The sequence below is a fragment of the Oncorhynchus kisutch genome, linkage group LG15 (assembly GCF_002021735.2).
Source record: "Oncorhynchus kisutch isolate 150728-3 linkage group LG15, Okis_V2, whole genome shotgun sequence".
NCBI lineage: Eukaryota > Metazoa > Chordata > Actinopteri > Salmoniformes > Salmonidae > Oncorhynchus > Oncorhynchus kisutch.
This window is the reverse complement of record NC_034188.2, coordinates 35,401,151-35,428,576: the sequence shown is the minus strand read 5'-3', so window position 1 is coordinate 35,428,576 and position 27,426 is coordinate 35,401,151. Positions and strand designations below refer to the sequence as shown.

Genomic DNA, 27,426 nt, shown 5'->3' with positions numbered 1-27,426 from the left:
GGCATTGAGTAAAGGTTGGTGTCGGGGAGAACTCTGTCACTGTGAAATCAGAAAGGGAGAGTTGTTTGCTGTGGTGTTAAACACAGTGCAAGACATGTGGCTAAATTACAGCTGTACAGATATTGTTCCTTAACTGTAATAATGAACTAAATAATGATCTACTTTAATTTTGTAATATTTTATTTTCTTCTAGTTCACGTTCAATAAAACAATCCAAATTTGGGGGTTAGTATACAGTGCATTCGGAAAGTATTCCGACCCCTTTACTTTTTCCACATTTTGTTATGTTACAGCCTTATTGTAAAATTGATTTTAAAAAATCCTTATCAATCTACATACAATAACCCATAATGACAAAGCAAAAACAGTTTATTTTAGTTTTTCTGTAGATGTATAAAACAGAAATAGCTTATTTACATAACTATTCAGACCCTTTGCTATGACACCCGAATTTGAGTTCAGGTGCATCCTGTTTCCATTGATCATCCTTGAGATGTTTCTATTGGATTGGAGTCCACCTGAGGTAATTTCAATTGATTGGACATGATTTGGAAAGGCACACACCTGTCTACAGTATATAAGGTCCCACAGTTGACAGGTCATGTCAGAGCAAAAACCAAGCCACGAGGTGGAAGGAATTGTCGTAGAGTCTGAGACAGGAAGCCGGAAGCCACTCCTCAGTAAAATGCACAACAGCCTGCTTGGAGTTTGCCAAAAGGCACCTAAAGACTCTCAGACCATAAGAAACAAAATTCTCTGGTCTGATGAAACCAAGATTGAAATCCTTGGCCTGAATGCCAAATGTCACGTCTGGAGGAAACCTGGCACCATCCCTACTACGGTGAAGCTTGGTGGTGGCAGCATCATTCTGTGGGGATGTTATTCAGTGGCAGGGACTTTGAGACGAGAGCAAAATGCAGAGAAAGATCCTTGATGAAAACCTGCTCCAGAGTGCTCAGGACTTCAGACTGGGGCGAAGGTTCACCTTCCAACAGGACAATGACCCTAAGCACACAGCCAAAACAACGCAGGAGTGACTTCGGGACAAGTGTCTGAATGTCATTGTGGCCCAACCAAAGCCTGGATTTCAACCCGATCGAACATCTCTGGAGAGACCTGAAAATAGCTGTGCAGTGATACTCCCCATCCAACCTGACAGAGCTTGAGAGGATCTGCAGAGAAGAATGGGCACCCCAAATACAGGTGTGCTAGGCTTGTAGCGTCCTACCCAAGAATACTCGAGGCTGTAATCGCTGCTGAGTAAAGGGTTTGAATACTTATATAAATGTGATATTTTTAATATATTTGCTATTTTTTAAAACTGTTTTTGCTTAGTCATTATGGGGTATTATCACAGGGTTATATCCTTCCTGTTTGGCCCTGTCCGGGGGTGTCCTCGGATGGGTCCACAGTGTCTCCTGACCCCTCCTGTCTCAGCCTCCAGTATTTATGTTGCAGTAGTTTATGTGTCGGGGGGCTAGGGTCAGTTTGTTATATCTGGAGTACCTCTCCTGTCCTATTCGGTGTCCTGTGTGAATCTAAGTGTGCGCTCTCTAATTCTCTCGTCTCTCTCGGAGGACCTGAGCCCTAGGACCATGCCCCAGGATTACCTGACATGATGACTCCTTGCTGTCCCCAGTCCACCTGGCCGTGTTGCTGCTCCAGTTTCAACTGTTCTGCCTTCTTATTATTCGAACATGCTGATCATTTATGAACATTTGAACATCTTGGCCATGTTCTGTTTTAATCTCCACCCGGCACAGCCAGAAGAGGACTGGCCACCCCACATATGCTCTCTCTAATTCTCTCTTTTTTTTTCTCTCTCTCGGAGGACCTGAGCCCTAGGACCATGCCCCAGGACTACCTGACATGATGACTCCTTGCTGTCCCCAGTCCATCTGACTGTGCTGCTGCTCCAGTTTCAACTGTTCTGCCTTATTATTATTCGACCATGCTGGTCATTTATGAACATTTGAACATCTTGGCCATGTTCTGTTATAATCTCCACCCGGCACAGCCAGAAGAGGACTGGCCACCCCACATAGCCTGGTTCCTCTCTAGGTTTCTTCCTAGGTTTTGGCCTTTCTAGGGAGTTTTTCCTAGCCACCGTGCTTCTACACCTGCATTGCTTGCTGTTTGGGGTTTTAGGCTGGGTTTCTGTACAGCACTTTGAGATATCAGCTGATGTACGAAGGGCTATATAAATACATTTGATTTGATTTATTGTGTATAGATTGATGAGGAAAAACATCTATTTAATCCATTTTATAATAGAAATGTAACGTATCAAAATGTGGGAAAAGTCAAGGGGTCTGAATACTTCCCGAATGCACGGTACCATTTTCCTTTCAAAAGAATACCATCATGTCTGTGTATTGACAAATTAATTCAAAATACAACTGTATGGTTCTTTTTCCAGGGATAACATGTTTTGTAATCTGTTATTATCAGGTGCTTTTATGTAATCTGCCGGGGACTACAGATGGAAATTAGAGGTTAGCTAAATCTGGTTCAACGCATAATTTCTCAGTTTTCTGAGACTTATATTTTAGTTGTAAATTGTCCCTGTACAAGTAAAAGTATACAATTTTATCCCTGAAGGGAGGGTATAAAATAAGTGACCTGTTACTGAGAAGTATTAAGTACCACTTTCTTGACAATCGACCCTTTGATGGTAAAATAATTGTAAATGTTATTTATTATTTGAGCTTTATATCAACTAAAGACTAAGTAAAGGAGTTTATGGTAGATTTAAGCAACCTTAAACCGAATAAAATCTAACAGCTAAAATCAAACTTTCCAAATTTGAAGTTTAAATCAATGGAATTCACTGGAATTGGAATCAATGGAATTCACTGGAATTGGAATCAATGGAATTCTTTAAAAAAAAAATGTATATCGGTTGCATTGGTTAATCATATCATTGGACGAGGACCGGCTGTTTCATTATCTTCTACATAATGATCATTCATGAAATACAAAACACTCGATTGTGACAGATACTCTGTACACCCACCTACGGTGTTGATATTTCCAACACTGCGGTCTCCTCGCTGTAGAGTGTTAATAAGCATTTCCGGAGGGGCTGACGATAACTCTCAACACACTGGGCATGTAGCCAAGTTGATTGTTCAAGATTGTTTATTTGTTTCTTTTGTTATGAATACTCTGAAAAGAGAAAATTGTCACGGTTTGAGACATTTGATTCAATTAAATAACAGGACTATGCAATCTGGAACTGTGTTGGTTAAAGGTGGCGTAGCTGCTTTTAGGATGATTCAAAATGAGAAAACAGAACAACAAATTGACAATAATACGGTAAGTATACATGCAGGAAGAAGAAAGGCCGTGGGTGGGGGATCGCCTCTGTTGGTCCTCCACATCAAAAGGGAACCATTGATTCAACCCATTGTTGTGACAATGTCAATCTGTTACTGTAAAATTTAACTCAGTAACATACATTTATTGACATAATAGGCACATTCGAGTGCCCCCAAAAAGGTTATCAAGATGAAGGCTTGTTTGACTAAGATCAAATCTGAAAGGCAAACATATCTAAAATAAATAAAACATTTGACCTGAAACAAATTGTATTACTTTGAATAAGTAGAAGTAACACGGTCTACTACAGCCTACCTTGTTTGATCACATATTGTTGTTGTTTTCCTTTATGCTCAACAGTGTCAACTTCTTTTCACCCTAAACTGAACATTCATAAATTACATGTATAGAATATTTGTGATGATTTGTGATATTATACAAAATATTATATGAACACGTGTCCTAAAATTGTTATGCTTCCTTTTACTTACTGTAATCTGATTTTTCTTATGTTTTATTGTGAAAGGAAAGAGTGAAATTCACACAGTTTAAACAACACATCCATAAGAAATCCATCATGGGAGACTCTTTAAAAATGTTTTAAATAGCTGGATCATGTATGTTTTAATTCTGTAATGTATTGATTGTTGCTGCCTTCTTGGTCAGGTCTCCCTTGAAAAAGAGACTCTGGGTCTCAATGGGCTTTTTCCTGGTTAAATAAAGTTTAAATAAAATAAAAATGAAACATGATACATTGATAAACCTTTATTGATTAAAGATTTATATTAATAAAATCTTTGTTCAACCTCTTGCAAAAGTGGTTTGATAAACACCTCAAACTACACTGAATTCTACCGATTTTACAATTCCAAATCTGTTTCTAAATACTTTAATTCAGCAATTTTTATATTTTCAGAATAACGATAAATCTCCAATGTCTTAATACAGAGCTTGTAAGTAACCATTAAAATCACCTGGTGCCCTTCAAGAATATCACATACCGTACTTTCTATTTAAAAGACTTAATTCAGCTACTCTAGGAGGTTCAAATAGAGATGTACATACCATTAAGGTAATCAACCTTCGTAAACCAACCAAGACCAATGTGATCTCTTTCACTTTAACTTATGCTTAGACCACTGATTAAATAATGGCACCTTCTAAATAGTCATAGCAATGACACATACTTGACCTTTGGAGTCAACGGCTACCATCTTTAACAAGCAAAGATGAAAGGGCATTAAGAGCTTTGGTAATTGGTCGATTTATGGGAATAGAGCAAAAGCAGCCTGGGTGTGGGAGTATTTCAACAAATGAAGACAAGTTTTCTGAACAGATCTTCAAGCACAAGAATAGGGGAATAACACTCAATGGGGGGCTGAGTTCAACCAGCCTTGTGTATCGACAGTATAATGGTTCTCGTCAGGGGTGTTAAAAGGCTGCTTTCAAGATATTTTACCGTCTAATACTAGCTATTAGGCCGATATCTCCATTTATCCACTAACTAGACATTTTTATGGGATAACAACAAGATATGGCTGAGGCCATGGTAACTGTTCACTAAACACTAGACGGTGATGTTTACTTTCTCAATCTCACCTTGGTCAAGTTGAGAAAGTGGACTGACTAATTTGACTCATGGACCTATTTCTGAAAATGTGATATTCTCTGCTGGTTTGTTATACATTTAGGTTACTTGATTAATACACATAATTAGATCACATAATTAGATCCTAGGTACATTTCCTAAGATATACTATAGTGCCATCAGAATGTATTCAACTTATTCCACATTTTGTTGTTTCAAAATAGATGGAACATTTTTTTTCCCGCACCCATCTACACACAATACCCCATAACGACAAAGTGAAAACGTGTTTTTAGAAATGTTTGCAAATTTATTGAATAGTCAATACTTTGTAGAAGCATATTTGGCAGCGATTACAGCTGTGAGTCTTTCTGGGTAAGTCTCTAAGAGCTTTCCACACCCATTATTTTCAAAATTATTCAAACTGTCAAATTGGTTGTTCATCATTGATAGACAACCATTGTCAGGTCTTACCATAGATGTTCAAGTAGATTTAAGTCAAAACTGTAACTATGCCACTATGCCAGCAACATTCACATTCTTCTTGGTAAGCAACTCCAGTGTAGATTGGCCTTGTTTTTTAGGTTATTGTCCTGCTGAAAGGTGAATCCATCTCCCAGGGTCTAGTGACTGAACCTGGTTTTACTCTTTTGCTTGTACTTAGCTCCATTCAGTTTATTTTTTATCCTGGAAAACTCCTTAACAATTACAAGCATACCCATAACATGATGCAGCTACCACTATGCTTGAAAATATGGAGAGTGGTACACAGTAATGTGTTGTATTGGATTTTCCCCAAACATAACACTTTGTATTCAGGACAAATAAATGTATTCCTTTGCCACATTTTTTGCAGTATAACATTAGTGCCTTGTGGCAAAGGATGATTCAAAATCAGGGTGCATGTTTTTGAATATTTATATTCTGTACAGACTTCATTGTTTTCACTGTCAGGTTAGTATTGGGGAGTAACTACAATTTTGTTTATCCATTCTTAGTATTCTCATATCACAGCCATTTAAACAAACTCTGTACCTGTTTTAAAGTCACCATTGGCCTCATATTGAAATCCCTGAGCCGTTCCTTGTTCTCCAACAACTGAGTTAGGAAGGACGCCTGTATCTTTGTAGTGACTGGGTGTATAGCTACACCATCCAAAGTGTAATTAATAATTACAGCATGCTCTAAGGGATATTCAATGTTTTTTATTTATATATTATTTGAAAGCCATTGGAAAACCTCCCTGGTCTTTGTGGCTGAATCTGTGTTGGAAATTCACGGCTCGACTGAGGGACCTTACAGAAATTGTATGTGTAGAGTATAGAGATGAGGTAGTCATTACAAAAATCTTGTCAAACACTATTATTGCACACAGAGTGAGTCCATGAAACTTATTATGTGACTTGTTAAGAAAATGTTTACTTTAGGCTTGTCATAACACATTATTTGATTATTTATTGACGCAAGACATTTAAGCTTTTCATCTAAATTCATTAATAAAAATGTCAAAACACATAATTCCACTTTGACATTATGGGCTATTGTGCGCAGGCCAGGGACAAAATAAATCTAAATGTAATAGATATTATATATAGGCTGTAACACTTGGAAACTTGGGAAAAGGGGTGTGAATACTTTCTGAAGGTACTGGATGTTTACTAATGCAATGCCATGTTAGAGGCTTGAGGCACATTTAATATAAATTGCTTCCATTCATGTTTTCCATCTGATTCTCTCTGAATCAGGTTATCAGAACTTTAACGATAAAAAGCATCGTCAAAATAATACAGTTGTACGAGGCTCGGAAAAATACGTCAGCATTATATCCTGTTTATTAGGGCAGAGCAGAATGGTACATTTTCTTAGACTCCTACGTGTCATGCTTTATCTGAGTGCCTGATCATCTCATCTCTCGTCTCTGTGTTACCATACTTGTATTCATGTCATTCAAACTTTGTTGTCCCATGTTTCGGTTTTAATACTATCGTCGTGTTTTTGGCATGAATATTTACATAAGTCAAAAGGCCAAGACCCTGTAAATGTTCCAAGTCAATGTGATGTTATGCGGTCAATACACGAGGAAGCAGGATGGCAGTCTGCCATTGGCAGAATAAGCTTGATCAAATTAATTATGGTTACTGACTCACCAAGTGATCACTTTTACTGACAGTCATCTGAAATTCAACCCAGTCATTTCGTATACCATGCATTTAGTTATCCGACAGTGACTTAGTCATAACACATTCAGCCAGTCTTAGCATATGTTCATCTGATTTCTTGGATTCAGAGCAGTGAGTCTGTCTCTAGATAATGTGAAGGGTATAATCAAAATATATTTGGATGATCAGACTGTTTTAACTGAGCTTGAGAAAAAGGCTAAATCATGTAAGTAAAGACAATTATAGCTGCACTTCATTTATGTGTCACAAGAGGGAACCAAATAGCCATACAGTAATGTTAGGTGCAAGGGTGTTTGAATAAACATGATAATTTCACTTCCATGGTAAATAGGAGACATTAACTTAGATAAAAGCTATGATTAAATTGAAAAAGTCTAGATACATTTGAAATGATTAAATGTTTTATTTTTTCTCAAATATCATACAATCAGTGTATAGAGCTGTTATAATAATTTACAACGCATATGAAAAAAGCCACTATGTCACTATATCATAAAGTACCCTTAAAAGAATCAAAGACATAAATTCCAGCAGTGGAAAAAATAAACATTGGGAAACATAAGACATTCAATATAGACTTGTCTTTTTCATTATCCTTAGAAACTCCTGCTCGTTGATCTCTCCATCTCCATCTCGGTCTGCTTCGTCAATCATTTCCTTTGAAAGATAGATTGTTTTAACAGTAGGATTGCTGCAATGAATATGTTTAGGAGGTGATAAGGAAGATCAACAAGTTACAAGTTAGGATATAACATACCTGCAATTCCTCATCTGTCAAGCTTTCGCCTAGCTCCTTGGCAACTCTCTTGAGATTTTTGAAGGAGATTTTGCCCGTGCCGTCATCATCAAATAAGCGGAAAGCCTTCAGAATTTCTTCTTTTGAGTCTTTTTCACTCTAACAAAACAAAAAAAGAGAATAAAAATCTAATGAAGTCTATCAAGATCGTTTAGGGGAGACCAAGTCCAACCAAAGATCAGCAAAAGATTGAATCTCTTCTCCACTAAGAAAATACATACCATTTTCTGTGTCATCATACAGAGAAAGTCATTAAAATCAATGGTCCCAGAGCCCTCCTTGTCAATGTCTGCAATCATCTTCTTGATCTCTTCTTTCTTTGGTTCAAAGCCAAGGGCACGCATGGCAACCTGGAGCAGCAGAAATACATGAATTGGTTATATTCAAAAGAAAGAAAAACGTTTTCACAAAAAAATGAAGCATACTCTGAACCAGTAGTTGGCATTATGGTGACTAGTTGAGTGTCGTGTTCATATTGGTATAGCCTACCTTGAGTTCCTTCACGTCAATTGTGCCCGACCCATCTGTATCAAACAAGTCAAAGGCCTCTCTGATCTCCTGCTTTTGTTCCTCTGTCAAGTCTGGTTTAGGACCTGCCTTTTTCCTCTGGTTGGAAGTGGTGTTGGGTTTTCTGTAGCCTGAAGCCTGTAACATAACAACAAGCCGACAGTTTAACTTTGTAAAGCTGAACATGTGACAAACATGAACTAGAATCACTATTATCTACACAGTTCATTGTAGATGGCTAGCTGTTGTTATACCCTAGCTGTAGATAAGGTGCAGGTCCTGAAATTAGTCTAGTGGTAACTGGTCAGATTTAGCTAACACCTTTTATTCATAGCAGATTTAGCTTGATGCACTGTTTACAGCATTTAAATCAAATCAAATCAAATTTTATTTGTCACATACCCATGCTTAGCAGATGTTAATGCGAGTGTAGCGAAATGCTTGTGCTTCTAGTTCCGACAATGCAGTAATAACCAACAAGTAATCTAGCTAACAATTCCAAAACTACTACCTTATAGACACAAGTGTAAGGGGATAAAGAATATGTACATAAAGATATATGAATGAGTGATGGTACAGAGCGGCATAGGCAAGATACAGTAGATGGTATTGAGTACAGTATATACATATGAGATGAGTATGTAAACAAAGTGGCATAGTTAAAGTGGCTAGTGATACATGTATTACATAAAGATGCAGTAGATGATATAGAGTACAGTAAATACGTATACATATGAGATGAATAACGTAGGGTATGTAAACATTATATTAGGTAGCATTGTTTAATGAAGTGTTTATGAAGTGCATATACATTTCCATTAATAAAATATGTTCGCTACCTATTTAGCTAAATACCCTGTGGCAGGTCAAAATGTATGGATTGTTCGTTTTGGGCCCTGCTTAGTGAGATGTAACACATTCTTCTTCCTAGCTAAAACTGAAGATAGTGCATGGAGCACATGGGACATTTTTGAATTTTTATTTAACCTTTATTTAATCAGGCAAGTCAGTTAAGAACAAAATCTTATTTACAATGACGGCCTACACCGGCCAAACCCGGACGACGCTGGGCCAATTGTGCTCCTCCCTATGGGACTCCCAATCACGACCGGTTGTGATACAGCCTGGAAATCAGCCACTGTAATCTTTGGGTGGGCCGTCTTAGTGTTTTTTCTGGTCGCCTAAGTTCAAACGGTGTAAATATACAGTACCAGTCAAAAGTTGACATACCTACACATTTTTTCTTTATTTTTACTATTTTCTACATTGTAGAAAAATTGTGAAGACATCAAAACTATGAAATAACATATATGGTATTATGTAGTGTTAAACAAATCAAAATATATTTGAGATTTTTTAAAGTAGCCACCCTTTGCCTTGATGACATCTTTGCCTACTCTTGGCATTCTCTCAACCAGATTCATCTGGGATGTTTTTCCAATAGTCTTGGAGTTCGCACCTATGCTGAGCACTTGTTGGCTGCTTTTCCCTCCCTCTGTGGTCCAACTTCTCAATTAGGTTGAGGTCGGGTGATTGTGGAGGCCAGGTCATCTGATGCAGCCCTCCATCATCTCCTTGCTCAAATAGCCCTTACACAGCCTAGGTCATTGTCCTGTTGAAAAACTAATGATAGTCCTACTAAGCGCAAACCAGATGGGATGTCTTCACTATTATTCTACAATGTAGAGAATAGTACATATGATGAAAAACCCTGGAATGAGTAGGCGTGTCCAAACTTTTGACTGGTATTGTATATAATTAATTGTATACATTTTCATGAGAGAAAAACCCTTTAAGTGTAAACTTAAACAACTAAAACCAGATAACGTACGCAGAAAAGATAATGGATCTATATCTTTTTATGATATAATCTTTGAGAACTAACAATTACCAAAAAAAAGCTAGACAGTAAGGGAGAACAGAACATTCCAAAACAATACATTTAGCAGTATTCATGTTTGTTATTATGTTTAAGCTAAAGAACACGGCATTATCCATGGCAGAATACGTCATATTGCAGGAAATTTGCTTTAACAATGCAACACTGTCTTTCAGCTGCATGGCAAAATGTGTAGCATTGCAGGAAATTAGCTGTAAAAAAAGCTCCATGGAGAAATTGGCTTTAAAATGCTACAATTTCTCTACGGAGCACCAAGATGGGGGGGGGCCTCTAAAATGTTCTCTAAAATGTAGCCGCGCCGAATGCCGACCGCACACATTGCCACAGCCCCTACCACACCCACCACCTAAGCCCCTTTTGAATCCAGAAATAAACTTGGTAATATCAAGAAATTAATACCATGACCTAGCCCAAGTCAATGAAGCTAACTTAGATACATAGAAAAGTTAAGCAAGCAGCAACATCGTAGCTGGGCATTCCACCACTTAGGTGCCTTGTGAGTAGTGTAATTTTGTGAGAGAAAAAAAAAGTTCACCTAATTTTAACATTGTCACAAAGAGCACATGTTCAACTTAATAAGCACAGGTTCAACTTAATAAAAAACATATTTTCCCATCTCATTGGCGATTTCCTCTTAAATCATCCATAAATCCCCTTCAGACAGGCGGAATGGAAGCTTGTTGTGTGAAACAGGGAGGGGGCAATAGCAGAGGTGCATAAAGATGACAGCCCCCCTGTACCTACAAGAAGTTCCCCGTATTGTACATTGCTCTCAGTTATCCTGTTTTTTTTTTGTATGGTCATTAGCAAAGTATACATGATCCCAATTTTAGCTTCAAGACGCAGGCAATTTGAAAACTGAAAAATGTATTGTACTGATTTATTGGAACATTGAACCATATTGTGTGCCATAGTTTTAAAACTCTGTGGATAGAGCTTAAACAATTGTCATATCTGAATTCTGCAATCCTTATGCATGTCCGCCATTGAATGCAAGCTCACCCCCCAAAATATTTGTGAAAACATTGACCAGCTCAGTTTTCCACCACGAAACACCAGAACATTTTTTACAAAACAGTAGAACCACCTCACCTGCTTTTACACCATGATTTGACTATTAGATGTTCAATGTTTCTTGAGGAGAAATATATTTAAAAGGGAATAGTTTCACCATATTAAAAGTAGAGTTCAGTTCATGTAGCTGGGTTGACCTCAAAATGAGGGACAGGTTTAAAAAAATAATACAATTAATCACATTATATGAATAATAATCTTCAAAAATGACTCTGTCAAAGCAAAATAATACTTTACAACGATGGTGTAAACTATCAAAAAGCTGAATTTTGGTACTTCTTCAGCAAGTCTTTATTCAAACAAATGTATTGAATTTTTCATGTGGTCTAACATCATAATTAAAGGGCACTTAATTTAATATGGAATTCAATATGTGCACAATTTCTAAATACAATATCAAAGTGACGCAAAAGGTACTAATTTCGTGGAACGACCCAGCTAAACCCTGTGAATGTCATCTTGAAAAGTTACAGCTATATTCCAGCTACGTCAGCTAGCTAGACAGATGAGTTTCTAGCTAACGTTAGTAACTTAGTGAAAGTATCTGTTTACTAAGATAGCTCGTTAGCTAGCTACAGTACCTAACGTTAGCTACCTTGAAATCCATCTAGCTAGCTCAACTGAAAAAATATTAAACTGACTAGAAAGCTATAGATATTAGTTAGTAAAGCAGAGTTACATACCATCTCGAAATATCAACCCTGGGACGAACACAATTGATTTATTGCAACTTGAATTCAACAAGGTAAAGCTAGAACAGTATCAGGCGGCAGGTAAACAAAGGTTGCCTGAAACTACAGTAGGAGAGTATTTTAAATGACAAGGGAACAGTCCAATAGAAAATGAGTAAATCTTGAAGAAAACACGGAATGGCTTTCTTTGGCCAATAGTGGAGTACGTGGGTGGAACATTAGCGCTGGGGTTCGTATGGTTCTTTTCCTGTCTCCTAGCAACAAACGTGCAAACCGGCGCTTGTTTGAGCACGCGCTCACACATACTGGAACAGCGTGAGCTGTTAAAACGGGAGAGTCGTCCTTGGTGTGTGCACATGTTTCAGGGTCACATTTATTTAACTAGGCAAGTCAGTTAAAAACAAATTCTTATTTACAATGACGGCCCTAACACGGACAGGTGCTGGGCTAATTGTGCGCCGCTCTATGGGACGCCCAATCACGGCCGGTTGTGATACAGCCTGGAATCGAACAGCCAGGGTCTGTAGAGATACCTCTAGCACTGAGATGCAGTGCCTTAGACCGCAGCCCTATTCTGCTTTCTGCAGAGCAGTCTTCCCTTGTTCATCACATGAAAGAGCAGAGGTGGCAAGTTGTTCTCATTAATAGAGATCTCTGTGAAAAATACCGCCATCTTGGTTTCAATAATAAAACTGACATCAGCCATATGACCGACAAGTTGGACTTGAACAGTCTCAGCAAGGAAATGATTGGCAAAACAAAGTTTTAACAACTCTGTTGAAAAACAATGTGAATCTAGTTTTGGTCAATGGTGAGGCAAGTGAAAGACTAACCCAGCACTGCTTTAGACACTGTATACCTGTGGTTGACAGGGTGAAGCCCGCCGTTTTGACGGACTTTGCATGAAACAACAGGAGCTGTCCCTGTCACCTATGCCACACAACTGAGTAAGAACTGCGTCGGCACCAGAGTAGAAGTCTCCATGTGGAGAGACTGTAGTAGCAACGGAAGTAGAGCATCAATGGCTGTGAACATCTTTGCTGATTGCATTGCGCTGGTCACAGTGGTCCTCACAAGCTCTGTGCACAGCAAGCTGCAGGCCTTGGACTGGTTCTGGGGCTGTGCATATCGTCTATACACCACACAATGAAAGACATTAATCTGCTCCCCGGTGCTGGATCAACTGACTTTCTTTGCGTCCATCACGTTCAAAAGCACATTGAAGATAATGGTGAGTAAACAACAGGATTAGATTAACAAGAGCAGGAAACCCATACAGGTCTGATGTGCTTGAACTCATGGTGCTTGGATGACAATTAGCAGCTGAAAGATTTGAATGGAGGATTATCTCTAGATGCTAATTTCTCAAGACTGCTATTGAGAGATGACGCAGAGGATGGTTTAATGTCCCAAGATATGAAGCACAGTGCTGGGAAAGTCTATGCCAATGTGACGTTGAAGTTGGAAGCAGGGAGGAAAGCCCTGGATTTGGTCTTTCTTGTGTTGCAGACAGACAGAGATTATTACTGGTATATATCCTAAACAAGTGGAAGGGCAATCGAATGTTATGGCGCTATGATGGTTTTTAATTGAACAGTTTTGTCTACTATAATTTTTTATGTATTGAAAACAGTGTGAAATGCATATATATTGTTTTATTCTTTGAATCCAAATATGCTGAAATGAAGTTATTAGAGCTTGTTAGCTGGCCTGGCAGAATTTTACCACATGGTGGAGACAAAGGATATGAACATGGCACTCTGTCACTTCATGGTTTCTTTGTGTGTTGAGCTCAGTAAATGTTTTCATGATTATCCCCATCCTAGAATTACATGTTGATCGTCTCACATCACACCTCATGCACATTTTATATGATACATTCCACCCAGATCCAAAGTTACAGAACAAGCATAGAATGTGTGACATCATTTTATCAACCTCATTACTGACTACAAAGTGAGCATTATAGGCTATTGAGGTGATGCTCGCGGTATTCAACATGAAAGATTAAACACAGAGTCCAGTGTCGGCCCTTTAACATCTTGCCACCAATGACATGTAGGCTACTTCAAAGATGAGCTCATCTTCTAAAACCCAATGAATAATGTACTGTTGAAGTGTCACTGAAAAAGGAAAATGTATTTTTTTTTGTTGTCCATGTTTACATGAGTCTCGATTTGCTTCCTATGTGTCTCAACTTTGAACACTGCCTAAATCCCAGCCAACAGGGCATGGTTTCATGACTTGCTTGATCCTGTTTGTCATAACATAGCAAGAGTTTGCAGAAAAGGAAATTTCGTAGACAAAGTAAATGTCTCAGGTCTGACTAATCCAAAACCCTGCTAAAAAGGTTAAAGAAATATCAACATTTCTCACTAGGTCCCAGAAGCTGTCTTGATTTTATTTAACAGTGAACTTAATTATGAACTAGAACTTACCATTTTTATTTCCATTGGTCATATTCTAACAGACTGTGATGGCTGTATTTTGGAATCCAAGCTATTTTAACTGTAGCATCACTCAGTGGTTGTGTTTATGTGAATTGGTTGGGGTGTGATGATGACCAATGAAAACATGACAACTGAGAAGGAAATGGGTAAGACCAAACTAGGGACACATTTGGAAGGTCAAACTAGACACTTTAAAAAAATTATTGTCTGCTCACAACCCAACTTATGTTTGAGGAGTGTCTGGAGGAATCCAAGGCCTAATACTTCGTCATGGCAAACAGAGTTAGAAAGTGTACCTGGAATTAGATGAAAGCATTTGTATCTGAAGTACTGTGTGAAAATTATGTCCATGGCACACAAAGCCCACACAAGACCTACTGTTTCAACTCCGTATGATTCTAAAATTATCATCAGTCCATGTGAGGATAGTCAAGTGAACAGGAAGTATTATTTTGTGCTGAGTCATTGTTGTCTGACTGTGGTTACATTTTTCATTGATATGCATGCATCCAATTACCGTGATATTATCAACCATAATCTGAGTTTTAGATGTGTGAAGCTCTGTTCTTTCTAGTCTGTGTCCAGTGGTTACTTTGAAAACAGACATTAATGGCTTTGACTCAGATTAAAATTGATTAGACAAAACATCTAAATGGCATACTTCATAGAAACAGCTTTTATGCAATTCACGACTTAACGCAGAGTTTCTGTTTGAAGGGGCCATTCAAATAGTCAATTTACTTTTGTTAAATTAGACAAGCCCATTGTAATTTACTCTGTTGTACTTTCTGCTGCATTTTTGTTGTTGTTCTTCAATAACATAGCACAGAATCACTGAGTCTGCTCAAAAGTTCTTCCAAGCTGTGGGGCTAAGCTGAAGCCTCTACTGGTCTCAGGTTGCACCAGCCCAGGGTCTTTTATGACGCAGGTCTGTCAGTAAGCCCAGTCTTTTCTCTGCTAGTGCTGTGCAGGGTTGGCTGGTTCAGTTACAACGTCAAAGTGGGCTTGTGCAAGTGTCGGTGTGTCTGTACTCGCATTGGAGGGCGCATGTTATCTGAGGCCCACAGGGGAAGCCTCTCCAGATTTCAGCCAGCTGCCCTGCTATAAACTTTTCAGAGTGGAGGAAGAAGACTATGGAGGGGGGAACACGCAAATCTCCATTCAAACTACTTTCGAATATCAACTCTTAGGCTTTCTTAAAGGAACGAGAAGAGGCCAGAGAGGGGTGGACCTTGCCATCGGGGATAACACGCACCTTTCCAAGTGTTGTTCGCGCTTAATTTCCTCTCGGCTTGAGAGTAGGCGGCATGTTGCACCAGAGGGGGGGTTCTCAAACAAACTATCTGACCCTGGTGGTTAACTGAAATCAGGCTCTGTGAGGCTTGCTGGAGGAGGGAGGGAACAGCAGTTAGCGTGAGGCCACCGTAGGGCTGCTGCACTGCGAACACACAGCAGCAGCAGGGAAAAAGGGAAGAGATGGCTACAGGAGAAATCACCACTCTACCCGCCACACCTGAAGATGGAGGCAGTGGCGGCTTCCCTCCAGGAAACTTTAAGGAGCCCAAGAGGCTGTACTGTAAAAACGGGGGCTACTTCTTGAGGATAAACTCTAATGGAAGCGTGGACGGGATCCGAGAGAAGAACGACCCCCACAGTAAGTGGTTACAGTCCATTGCATGGCAGACAAAGCTTCTTTATGCTTTGTAAGGGCGACAGTGAAGTAACCGGGAAATCATGGAGGACTAAAGTGAATTTAAATGCATGCGTTTATGGCTTCTCCAACATTCAAATAAGTTTGTCTAGTTCTTGTACATTAGCCTTTGCAAGTGCTTTCATGAATGTGGTAAGTGTATATTTTGATCTCATTCAAGTCACCTGGGTGTGTAACACTGCCATACATTAAAAAGGCACTGCTATTACGTCACTTGTAATTGAAATGTCCAGAAATAAAATGACATAACTTTCATGTGAAATGTGTATTAATACATAGACCAACTCGAGTTCACATAAGGAAAGGCCATTGATAGTAATTGAGGATCTAGGTTTGTGTTTTTATCACTTCAGTATAATATATATTGGAGTGTTATTAATTAGCTTTAAATGTAACATGCAACAAGTAATATGTAAGGTTTGCCCTTGACACATTTAAACCACCTCATCACTCACGATCTAGTTGTTTTTTTTCTTCAATGTATGTATCTCAGAATTCATCAGTAATTGGTAGGAGGAGAAGGGGCCCATGTCGAAGAAGGGGTTTTCATCACACGAAGCACTGCTCAGTAGATCCTTGGGTGATAAGGGATGGGACATGGAACAGGTGCACTCAAACAGCTGTCCAAAATCACAAGCAATTAACTACTAAGAGTGGAGACGACAGACATTAGTCATTTCAATTACTGCCCAAAAATTGGCATCATGTGCTTTACAGTACCATTTATCTTTACTCAATAAGGCATTATTCTATAAGTGTATGTAATAACAAATACATGAAACTGGAAGAGAACCTAATTTTCTGTTATGACCATTCATTCAAATAGAACACTGTTGACATACCAATTTGCATTCTCCATATGATTTAAAGCAAGGGATGATGAAATTAACCATGGCTGAAAGAGAAAGTTTCACTTAGAGATGAGATCACGAGACCTATTGCACAGATGTTTAGTAAACTTTCATGCTCCCTTGCACGTAACAACTACTAATTATGTATTTTTTCAGAGAGGAATGGATCTTCATGACATTAGTCATTACACAAACCCTAAGTGCATACAGATGCCTCTGATATACTATATATATTTATCACAAAAGTGAGTACACCCCTCACATTTTTGTAAATATTTGAGTATATCTTTTCATGTGACAACACTGAAGAAATGACACTTTGCTACAATGTAAAGTAGTGAGTGTACAGCTTGTATAACAGTGTAAATTTGCTGTCCCCTCAAAATAACTCAACATACAGCCATTAATGTCTAAACCGCTGGCAACAAAAGTGAGTACACTCCTAAGTGAAAATGTCCAAATTGGGCCCAAAGTGTCAATATTTTGTGTGGCCACCATCATTTTCCAGCACTGCCTTAACCCTCTTGGGCATGGAGTTCACCAGAGCTTCACAGGTTGCCACTGGAGTCCTCTTCCACTCCTCCATGATGACATCACGGAGATGGTGGATGTTAGAGACCTTGCACTCCTCCACCTTCCATTTGAGGATGCCCCACAGATGCTAAATAGGGTTTAGGTCTGGAGACATGCTTGGCCAGTCCATCACCTTTACCCTCAACTTCTTTAGCAAGGCAGTAGTCGTCTTGGAGGTGTGTTTGGGGTCGTTATCATGTTGGAATACTGCCCTGCGGCCCAGTCTCCGAAGGGAGGGGGATCATGCTCTGCTTCAGTATGTCACAGTACATGTTGGCATTCATGGTTCCCTCAATGAACTGTAGCTCCACAGTGCCGGCAGCACTCATGCAGCCCCAGACCATGACACTCCCACCACATGCTTGACTGTAGGCAAGACACACTTGTCTTTGTACTCCTCACCTGGTTGCCGCCACACACGCTTGACACCATCTGAACCAAATAAGTTAATCTTGGTCTCATCAGACCACAGGACATGGTTCCAGTAATCCATGTCCTTAGTCTGCTTGTCTTCAGCAAACTGTTTGCGGGCTTTCTTGTGCATCATCTTTAGAAGAGGCTTCCTTCTGGGACGACAGCCATGCAGACCAATTTGATGCAGTGTACGGCGTATGGTCTGAGCACTGATGGGCTGACCCCCCCCCACCCCTTCAACCTCTGCAGCAATGCTGGCAGCACTCATACGTCTATTTCCCAAAGACAACCTCTGGATATGACGCTGAGCACGGGCACTCAACTTCTTTGGTCGGCCGTGGCGAGGCCCGTTCTGAGTGGAACCTGTCCAGTTAAACCGCTGCATGGTCTTGGCCACCGTGCTGCAGCTCAGTTTCAGGGTCTTGGCAATCTTCTTATAGCCCAGGCCAGCTTTATGTAGATCAACAATTTAGTTTTTCAGAGCCTCAGAGTTCTTTGCCATGTGGTGCCATGTTGAACTTCCAGTGACCAGTCAGTATGAGGGAGTGTGAGAGCGATGACACCAAATGTAACACACCTGCTACCCATTCACACCTGAGACCTTGTAACACTAACGAGTCACATGACACCGGGGAGGGAAAATTGATAATTGGGCCCAATTTGGACATTTTCACTTAGGGGTGTACTCACTTTTGTTGCCAGCGGTTTAGACAGCAAATTTACACTGTTAAACAAGCTGTACACTCACAACTTTACATTGTAGCAAAGTGTCATTCCTTCAGTGTTGTCACATGAAAAGATACACTCAAATATTTACAGTGAGGGGTGTACTCACTTTTGTGATACACTGTATATACGTTTACAATGTACTGTCTTGCCATTTTGCCTTATGAGGCCAGTTTGATAGGAACTCATTTTGTTTTTTGAACTATGCTAAAAATATGTTGTTGAAATATGCTCCGTTACCACAGCACATGTAGGCTTATCTGACTCTACAAAAAGTATTATAATCTGGGTGCTTCTCTTCAACTAAATACTTGACTTTCAATAAACCATTACTGCAATATAAAAATATTGTTACATCATTATTTCGTTTTTATATTTTTAGAACCTCCTCCCAGCTGCCCACTGCACTGAGGCTAGGTAACACGGTCACCACCGATAAATCCATGATAATCGAAAACTTAAAGTGTTTCTCAGCGGCTGGCCATGCCGTACTCTGGGATACTCCAACCTCGGCCAACAGCTCCGCCCCCCTGCAGCTACTCGCCCAAGCATCCCCAGCTTCTCCTTTACCCAAATCCAGTTAGATGTTCTGAAAGAGCTACAAAACATGGACCCATACAAATCAGCTGGGCTTGACAATCTGGACCCTCTATTTCTGAAACTATCCGCCGACGTTGTCGCAATCCCTATTAACAGCCTGTTCAACCTCTCTTTCGTATCGTCTGAGATCCCCAAGGATTGGAAAGCTGCCGCGGTCATCCCCCTCTTCAAAGGGGGAGACACCCTGGACCGAATCTGTTACAGACCTATATCCATCCTGCCCTGCCTATCTAAGGTCTTCGAAAGCCAAGTCAACAAACAGATCACTGACCATCTCGAATCCCACCGTACCTTCTCCGCTGTGCAATCTGGTTTCCGAGCCGGTCATGGGTGCACCTCAGCCACGCTCAAGGTACTAAACGATATCATAACCGCCATCGATAAAAAAGACAGTACTGTGCAGCCGTCTTCATCGACCTGGCCAAAGCTTTCGACTCTGTCAATCATCATATTCTTATCGGCAGACTCAGTAGCCTCGGTTTTCTAATGACTGCCTTGCCTGGTTCACCAACTACTTTGCAGACAGAGGTCAGTGTGTCAAATCGGAGAGCATGTTGTCCGGTCCTCTGGCAGTCTCTAAGGGGGTGCCACAGGGTTCAATTCTCGGGCCGACTCTTTTCTCTTTATATATCAATGATGTTGCTCTTGCTGCAGGCGATTCCCTGATCCACCTCTACGCAGACGACACCATTCTGTATACTTCTGGCCCTGTATACAAAGCCTCCTTCACTCACGCCGCCAAACTTACCCTAGTAAAACTGACTATCCTACCGATCCTCAACTTCGGCGATGTCATCTACAAAATATCTTCCAATACTCTACTCAGCAAACTGGATGCAGTTTATCACAGTGCCATCCGTTTTGTTACTAAAGCACCTTATACCACCCACCACTGCGACCTGTATGCTCTAGTCGGCTGGCCCTCGCTACATATTCGTCGCCAGACCCACTGGCTCCAGGTCATCTACAAGTCCATGCTAGGTAACTCTCCGCCTTATCTCAGTTCACTGGTCACGATGGCAACACCCACCCGTAGCACACCTTTCCTTCCAGTTCTATGCTGCCTGTGACTGGAACGAATTTCAAAAATGAAGATGAGATTTTATCTCCCTCACCAACTTTAAACATCTGCTATCTGAGCAGCTAACCGATCGCTGCAGCTGTACATAGTCCATCGGTAAATTTTCCACCCAATTTACCTACCTCATCCCCATACTGTTTTTATTTACTTTTCTGCTCTTTTGCACACCAGTATCTCTACCCGCACATGACAATCTGATCATTTATCACTCCAGTGTTAATCTGCTAAATTGTAATTATTCGCCTACCTCCTCAGGCCTTTTGCACACAATGTATATAGACTCTCTTTTTTTTCTTCTACTGTGTTATTGACTTGTTTATGGTTTACTCCATGTGTAACTCTGTGTTGTTGTCTGTTCACACTGCTATGCGTTTATCTTGGCCAGATCGCAGTTGTAAATTAGAACTTGTTCTCAACTAGCCTACCTGGTTAAATAAATGTGAAATAAAAAAATTATTAAAATCCTGCTTATTTGATATAATATATGTTTGCTATATCTGTCTCTTTTCAACACCATTAATAACACTGAGTGTACCAAACATTAAGAACATCTTCCTAATATTGAGTTGCACCCCCCCCTTTTGCCCTCAGAACAGCCTCATTTTGTCAGCGCATGGACTCTACAAGGTGTCAAACGTTCCACAGGGATGCTGACCTATGTTTACTCCAATGCTTCCCACAATTGTGTCAAGGTGGCTGGATGTCCTTTGGGAGGTGGAGTTTTCTTAATATACACGGGAAATTGTTGAGCGTGAAAAACACAGTAGCGTTGCAGTTCTTGGCACAAACCGCTGCACCTGGCACGTACTACAATACCGCATTCAAAGGCACTTAAATATTTTGTCTTGCCTATTCACCCTCTGAATGGCACACATACACAATCTATGTCTCAAGGCTTAAAAATACTTCTTTAACCTGTATCCTCTCCGTCATCTACACTGATTGAAGTGGATTTAACAAGTGACATCAATAATGGATCATAGTTATCACCTGGTCAGTCTGTCATGGAAAGAGCAGGCGTTCTTAATGTTTTGTACACTCAGTGTATTACATCTATTCTATACTGAACAAAAAAATAAACGCAACATGTAAAGTGTTGGTCCCATGTTTCATAAACTGAAATAAAAGATCCCAGAAATGTTCCATATGCACATAAAGCTTATTTCTCCCAAATTTTGTGCACAGGCTTATGTATATCCCTGTTAGCAAGAATTTCTCATTTTCCAAGATAATCCATCCACCTGACAGGTGTGGCATATCAAGAAGCTGATTAAACAGCATGATCATTATACAGGTGCACCTTCTACTGGGGACAATGAAAGGCCACTCAAGACAATGGCACAGATGTTTTCAAGTTTTGGGGTAGCGTGCAATTGGCATGCTGTCTGCAGGAACGTCCACCAGAGCTGTTGCCAGAGAATTGAATGTTAATTTCTCTACCATAAGCCGCCTCCAATGTCCCTTTAGAGAATTTGGCAGTATGTCCAACCGGCCTCATAACCGCAGACCACATGTAATTATGCCAGCCCAGGACCTCCATAATCTGTCTTCTTCATCTACGGGATTGTCTGAAACCAGCCACCCAGACAGCTGATAAAACGGAGGAGTAAAGCTCTTTTGTGGGGAAAAACGAATTCTAATTGGCAGGTCCTGGCTACCATGGCTGCACCCTTACCCAGTTGTGAAATCCATAGATGAAGGCCTAATGAATTTATTTCAATTGACTGATTGTTCAGTATAGAGTAAATGGAGTTTACTGTGACACTAAAACATTTTCCTCTCCTCAGTCAAGCTTCAACTCCAGGCAACCTCAGTGGGGGAGGTAGTGATCAAAGGGGTCTCAGCCAACCGTTATCTGGCCATGAATGGAGATGGAAGACTGTTTGGAACGGTGAGTGAGCCTCACCTTCCTTTGAGCAGCACCGTTCACAAGGAAACTCCATTCCATTTGCTTTGATATTGTCACGATCAACAACTCATGCTTTACTATAACAAGGACATTATCATGCCTAAGATAAAGGGTTTTAATTCAGTTATGCTGAAAGCAAATATTATGTTGTCATACTGTTACAGGTTTTGGTTTTTCCATTTGTGTTATGAGGTTGGACTTTTAGCACATTAGCACGTAGGATGCACCGATTGGTGTCACCTCACTATAGTCAGTATGTGTTTCACCTGTGCTGGCCCAGGTGCCATTTAACAGTGGCTGGCTCAGTGCTCCAGTTGTCTTGAGATGTGGAGGTTTAACACCTTTAGTTTACGCTTCTGATTTGATTTCTAGACAAATCATTTATCTGATCTTCCCTGTTTTTGTTCTGCTCTACTTTTTGGTTTGATTCCTGTCTTTAAGCTTGGTGTGTGTTTTATTGTTAGCCTGTTCTTGGGCAAATTTAGTGGGCACTCACTATTGGTCTTTAGGTTCCAGTTGTTTTTGCTAGTCAACTTTCGGTGGACACCCCCATGAGTGTCTTTTGTTTTAGTTTTTGTCAGTGACTCTTTGTTAGTTCTCTTTTCTGTTTGAGCAACAATTTTTGGTTTTCTTACTGGGGAACGTAACAAAATTTGAACCCAGGACCTCTCGCACCCGAAGTCATTTAGAGATTCTGTCTTTTTGGCACACTTGTCTCCGGCGAAAAAAGGCGACATTGTTGCACTGCTTTTAGAATATCAGGGTTTATTCTCAATGTGCCAACTCAAAAGTGGTGGAAAAAGTACCCAATTGTCATACTTGAGTAAAAGTAAAGATACCTTTTTAATAGAAAATTCCTCAACTAAAAGTAAAAGTTACCTAGTAAAATACTACTTGAGTAAAAGTCTAAAAGTATTTGGTTTACAATATACTTAAGGATCAAAAGTAAATGTAATTGCTAAAATATACTTAAGTATAAAAAATGTGATTATTTCAAATTCCTTATATTAAGCAAACCAGATGGCACCATTTTTTTGTTTTTTAATTTACGGATAGCCAGGGGCACACCAACACTTGTGTTATTCTGTTGATAAGTGTGTGAATTGGACCATTTTCCTGTCCTGCTAAGCATTCAAAATATAACAAGTACTTTTGGGTGTCAGGGAAAATGTATGGTGTAAAAGTACAATATTTTCTCTAGGAATGTAGTGAAGTAAAAGTAGATGCCTATCGAGTGAACCCTGAAATGAGAGAGAAACTCTGCAGTGAGGTACAGTATATTCATGAGCAAGGCATTGCACAATATGGTAACAGTCCGTGGAGTTCGCCCTGTATATTAGTACCTATGGCGGATGGATCCTGTCGTTTTGTTCTGATTTTCGGAAACTCCACGCCGTTACAAAGTTGGACTCGTACCCTTTGCTCAGGGTCGACGTGTGGACTGTGTTGGCGCTGCTAAGTACGTTAGCAAGTTGGATCTGCTAAAGGAATATTGGCAGGCCCCAGCACCTTCAGGATATTGAGTCTATTGAGTCTGTTTCGCAGCTGCCAACCTGACAGTTATCCTGACAAAGAGCAAAATTGCCTGAGCAACAGTTAAATATCTCGGGAAGGTGGTGGGGCAAGGGAAAGACCGACCGGTCCTGGTAAACGTGGAGGCCATCAATAACTTCTCAGTGCCAGCTTCTTGCCAGGAACTATGCTGATTCTTGGGAATGGCTGGCTACGACCAGGCTTTTTGCAAGAACTTTGCCAAGGTTGTTGCGCCACTTACAAATTTGACCAGTCCGATAGTCGTTTTCTGTTGGAGCCCCGACTGTCAGGAGGCTTTTGAGAAGAAAAATACCCGTTTGGTCTCTGCTCCGGTGCTATCGGCTTGCTCCGGATTTCCAGCGTCTGTCTTGTCTGTACACCGATGCCAGCGGTGTAGGTGCAGGGGCTGTGCTCCGAGAGAAAGACGATAACAATGTTGAGCAGCCTGTGGGGTACTTTTCAAAGAAATTGGCCTCATATCAAAAACACTACTAATGAGAATGAGATGCTCGCTTTGGTACAGGCTCTTCAGCACTTTGAGGTTTATGTATCGGTCCCTGCACCTCTGGTGTATACCAATTATAACCCTCTCCTTTTCCAGCAAAAATGATTTATGTTTGTGTAGAATAACATTAATCGACCAATCAATACAAAAACACAGAAATTGAAACAAACAATTCTGAAAATCAACCTGCAATAGAGCATGCTGGGAAATATGATGATGGGCATGGTTTTGAGTGTTTTACTCTCACGCTTAACTCGGCTTATTAAGACCAAGACTGGAGTTCTTTAACACCGCTGAGTCAACGAGTGTTAATTTAACTCCTGAATCACTAGAAATGTTACACTGAAAAAAACTAGGTAAACTAGGACTGGCCAATTTGCTGTGTACAATACACTGTTGGTTCACTCAGACTCCCTTCTACTCTCTGCTCAATAAAATCACAAATATTAATTTGAAAGACAGTTGATATCTTTGCCATGATTTCTATGTCAGTACGCTATGTAAAATGCATTTGGAAAGTATTCAGACCCCTTGACTTTCCCCACATTTTGTTACGTTACAGCGTTATCCTAAAATTGATTCAATCGTTTCCCCCCTCATCAATCTACACACAATAATAAAATTATAAAGTAAAAACAGGTTTTTAGACATTTTTGCAAAGTTATAAACATTGTATTTTTTGAATTATCACATTTACCTACGTATTCAGACACTTTACTCAGTACTTTGTTGAAGCACCTTTAGCAGCGATTACAGCCTCGAGTCTTCTTGGGTATGACGCTACAAGCTTGGCACACCTGTTTTTGGGGAGTTTCTCCCATTCTTCTCTGCAGATATTCTCAACTTCTGTGAGGTTGTATGGGGAGCGACGCTTCACAGGTATTTTCAGGTCTATCCAGAGATGTTCGAGGCCGGGCTCTTGCTGGGCCATTCAAGGACATTCAGAGACTTGTCCCGAAGATACTCCTGCATCGTCTTGGCTGTGTGCTTATGGTCATTGTCCTGTTAGAAGGTGAACCTTCACCCCAGTTTAAGGTCCTGAGCACTCTGGAGCAGGTGTTCATTAAGAATCTCACTGTACTTTGCTCCGTTCATATTTCCCTCGATCCTAACTAGTCTCCCAGTCCCTGCCACTGAAAAACACCCCCACAGCATGATGCTGCCACCACCATGATTCATCGTAGGGATGGTGCCAGGTTTCCTCCAGACGTGACATGTGACACTTGGCATTCAGACCAAACAGTTCAATCTTGGTTTCATCAGACTAGAGAATCTAGTTTCTCATGGTCTGAGAGTCCTTTTGGTAAACTCCAAGCGGGCTGTCATGTGCTTTTTACTGAGTAGTGGCTTCCGTCTGGCCACTCTACCATAAAGGCCTGATTGGTGGAGTGATGCAGGGATGGCTTTCTTCTGGAAGGTTCTCCCATCTCCACAGAGGAATTCTGGAACGCTGTCAGAGTGACCATCGGGTTCTTGGTCACCTCCCTGACCAAGGCACTTCTCCCCCGATTGCTTAGTTTGGCTGGGCGGCAAGCTCAATGCTGCAGACTTTTTTTGGTACCCTTCTCCAGATCTGTGCCTCGACACAATCCTGTCTCCGAGCTCTACGAACAATTCCTTCGACATCATGGCTCGGTTTTTACTCTGACATGCACTGTCAACTCTGCAACCTTATATGGACCAATCATGTCCAATCAATTGAATTTACCACAGGTGGATTCCAATCAAGTTGTAGGAACATCTCAAGGATGATCAATGGGAATAGGAGCTCAATTTCGAGTCTGATAGTAAAGGGTCTTAATACTTAAAACAAAAGTTTTAGAACACCTCATTCAAGGGTTTTTCTTTATTTTTTAAACTTTTTCCTACATTGCAGAATAATAGTGAAGATATCAAAACTATGAAATAACACACATGGAATCATGTAGTAACCAAAAAAGTGTTAAAGCTGCTTTGATGACTGCTTTGTACACTTTTGGCATTCTCTCAACCAGCTTACCCTGGAATGCTTTTCCAACAGTCTTGAGGGAGTTCCCACATGCTGAGCACTTGTTGGCTGCTTTTCCTTCACTCTGCATTCGGACTCATCCCAAACCATCTCAATTTGGTTGAGGTCGGGGGATTGTGGAGGCCAGGTCATCTGAAGCAGCACTCAATCACTCTCCTTCTTGGTAAAATAACCCTTACACAGCCTGGAGGTGTGTTGGGTCATTGTCCTGTTGAAAAACAAGTGTTTGTCCCACTAAACCCAAACCAGATAGGATGGCGTATCGCTGCAGAATGCTGTGGTAGCCATGCTGGTTAAGTGTGCCTTGATTTCTAAATAAAGCACCATCCCCCCATATCATAACACCACCTCCTCCATGCTTTACGGTGGGAAATACACATGCAGAGATCATTCGTTCACCAACATCGCATCTCAAAGACATGGCGGTTGGAACCAAAAATATCCAATTTGGACTCCTGACCAAAGGACATATTTCCACTGGTCTATTGTCCATTGCTCATATTTCTTGGCCCAAGCAAGTCTCGTCTTCTTATTGGTATCCTTTAGTCATGGCTTCTTTGCAGCAATTCGACCATGAAGGCCGGATTCACACAGTCAACTCTGAACAGTTGATGTTGAGATGTCTGTTACTTGAACTCTGAAGCATTTATTTGGGCTGCAATTTCTGAGACTGGTAACTCTAATGAACTTGTCCTCTGCAGCAGAGGTAACTCTGGGTTTTCTATTCCTGTGCCGGTCCTCATGAGAGACAGTTTCATCATGGTTTTTGCAACTGCACTTGAAGAAATTTCAAAGTTATTTAAATTTGTCTGAAAGTAATGATGGACTGTCGTTTCTCTTTGCTTATTTGAGCTGTTCTTGCCATAATATGGACTTGGTCTTTTACCAAATAGGGCTATTTTCTGTATACCACCCCTACCCTGTCACAACATAACTGATAGGCTCAAATGCGTTAAGAAGGAAATTAATTCCACAAATTAACTTTCAAGAAGGCACACCTGTTAATT

The 27,426-nt window shown here is 40.4% G+C and overlaps 2 protein-coding genes across 3 annotated transcripts in view; one reads left to right on the top strand and one right to left on the bottom strand.

The window, feature by feature from the left end:
• Window positions 1–7,038: 7,038 nt before the first annotated feature.
• LOC109905246 (caltractin) lies at window positions 7,039–12,184 on the bottom strand. The gene is made up of 5 exons (XM_020502518.2): window positions 12,050–12,184; window positions 8,375–8,530; window positions 8,107–8,235; window positions 7,847–7,984; window positions 7,039–7,746 (listed from the first exon to the last, which is right to left on the bottom strand). Exons 1-5 carry the CDS (start codon window positions 12,050–12,052, stop codon window positions 7,657–7,659), a joined length of 516 nt encoding a protein of 171 aa, XP_020358107.1. The 5' UTR covers window positions 12,053–12,184; the 3' UTR covers window positions 7,039–7,656.
• A 381-nt stretch (window positions 12,185–12,565) lies between these two features.
• Window positions 12,566–27,426, top strand: part of LOC109905247 (fibroblast growth factor 2) — a 21,075-nt gene continuing 6,214 nt past the window's right edge. Inside the window, exons 1-2 of one of the 2 annotated variants that reach the window (XM_020502520.2) lie at window positions 12,566–13,289; window positions 22,252–22,355. In XM_020502520.2, coding sequence (XP_020358109.1) covers window positions 13,205–13,289; window positions 22,252–22,355 — 189 coding nt within the window. In that variant the 5' untranslated portion in view covers window positions 12,566–13,204. Of the gene's footprint in view, window positions 13,290–13,326; window positions 16,163–22,251; window positions 22,356–27,426 lie in introns of those variants that run through there. The other variant, XM_020502519.2, reaches the window with a different exon arrangement.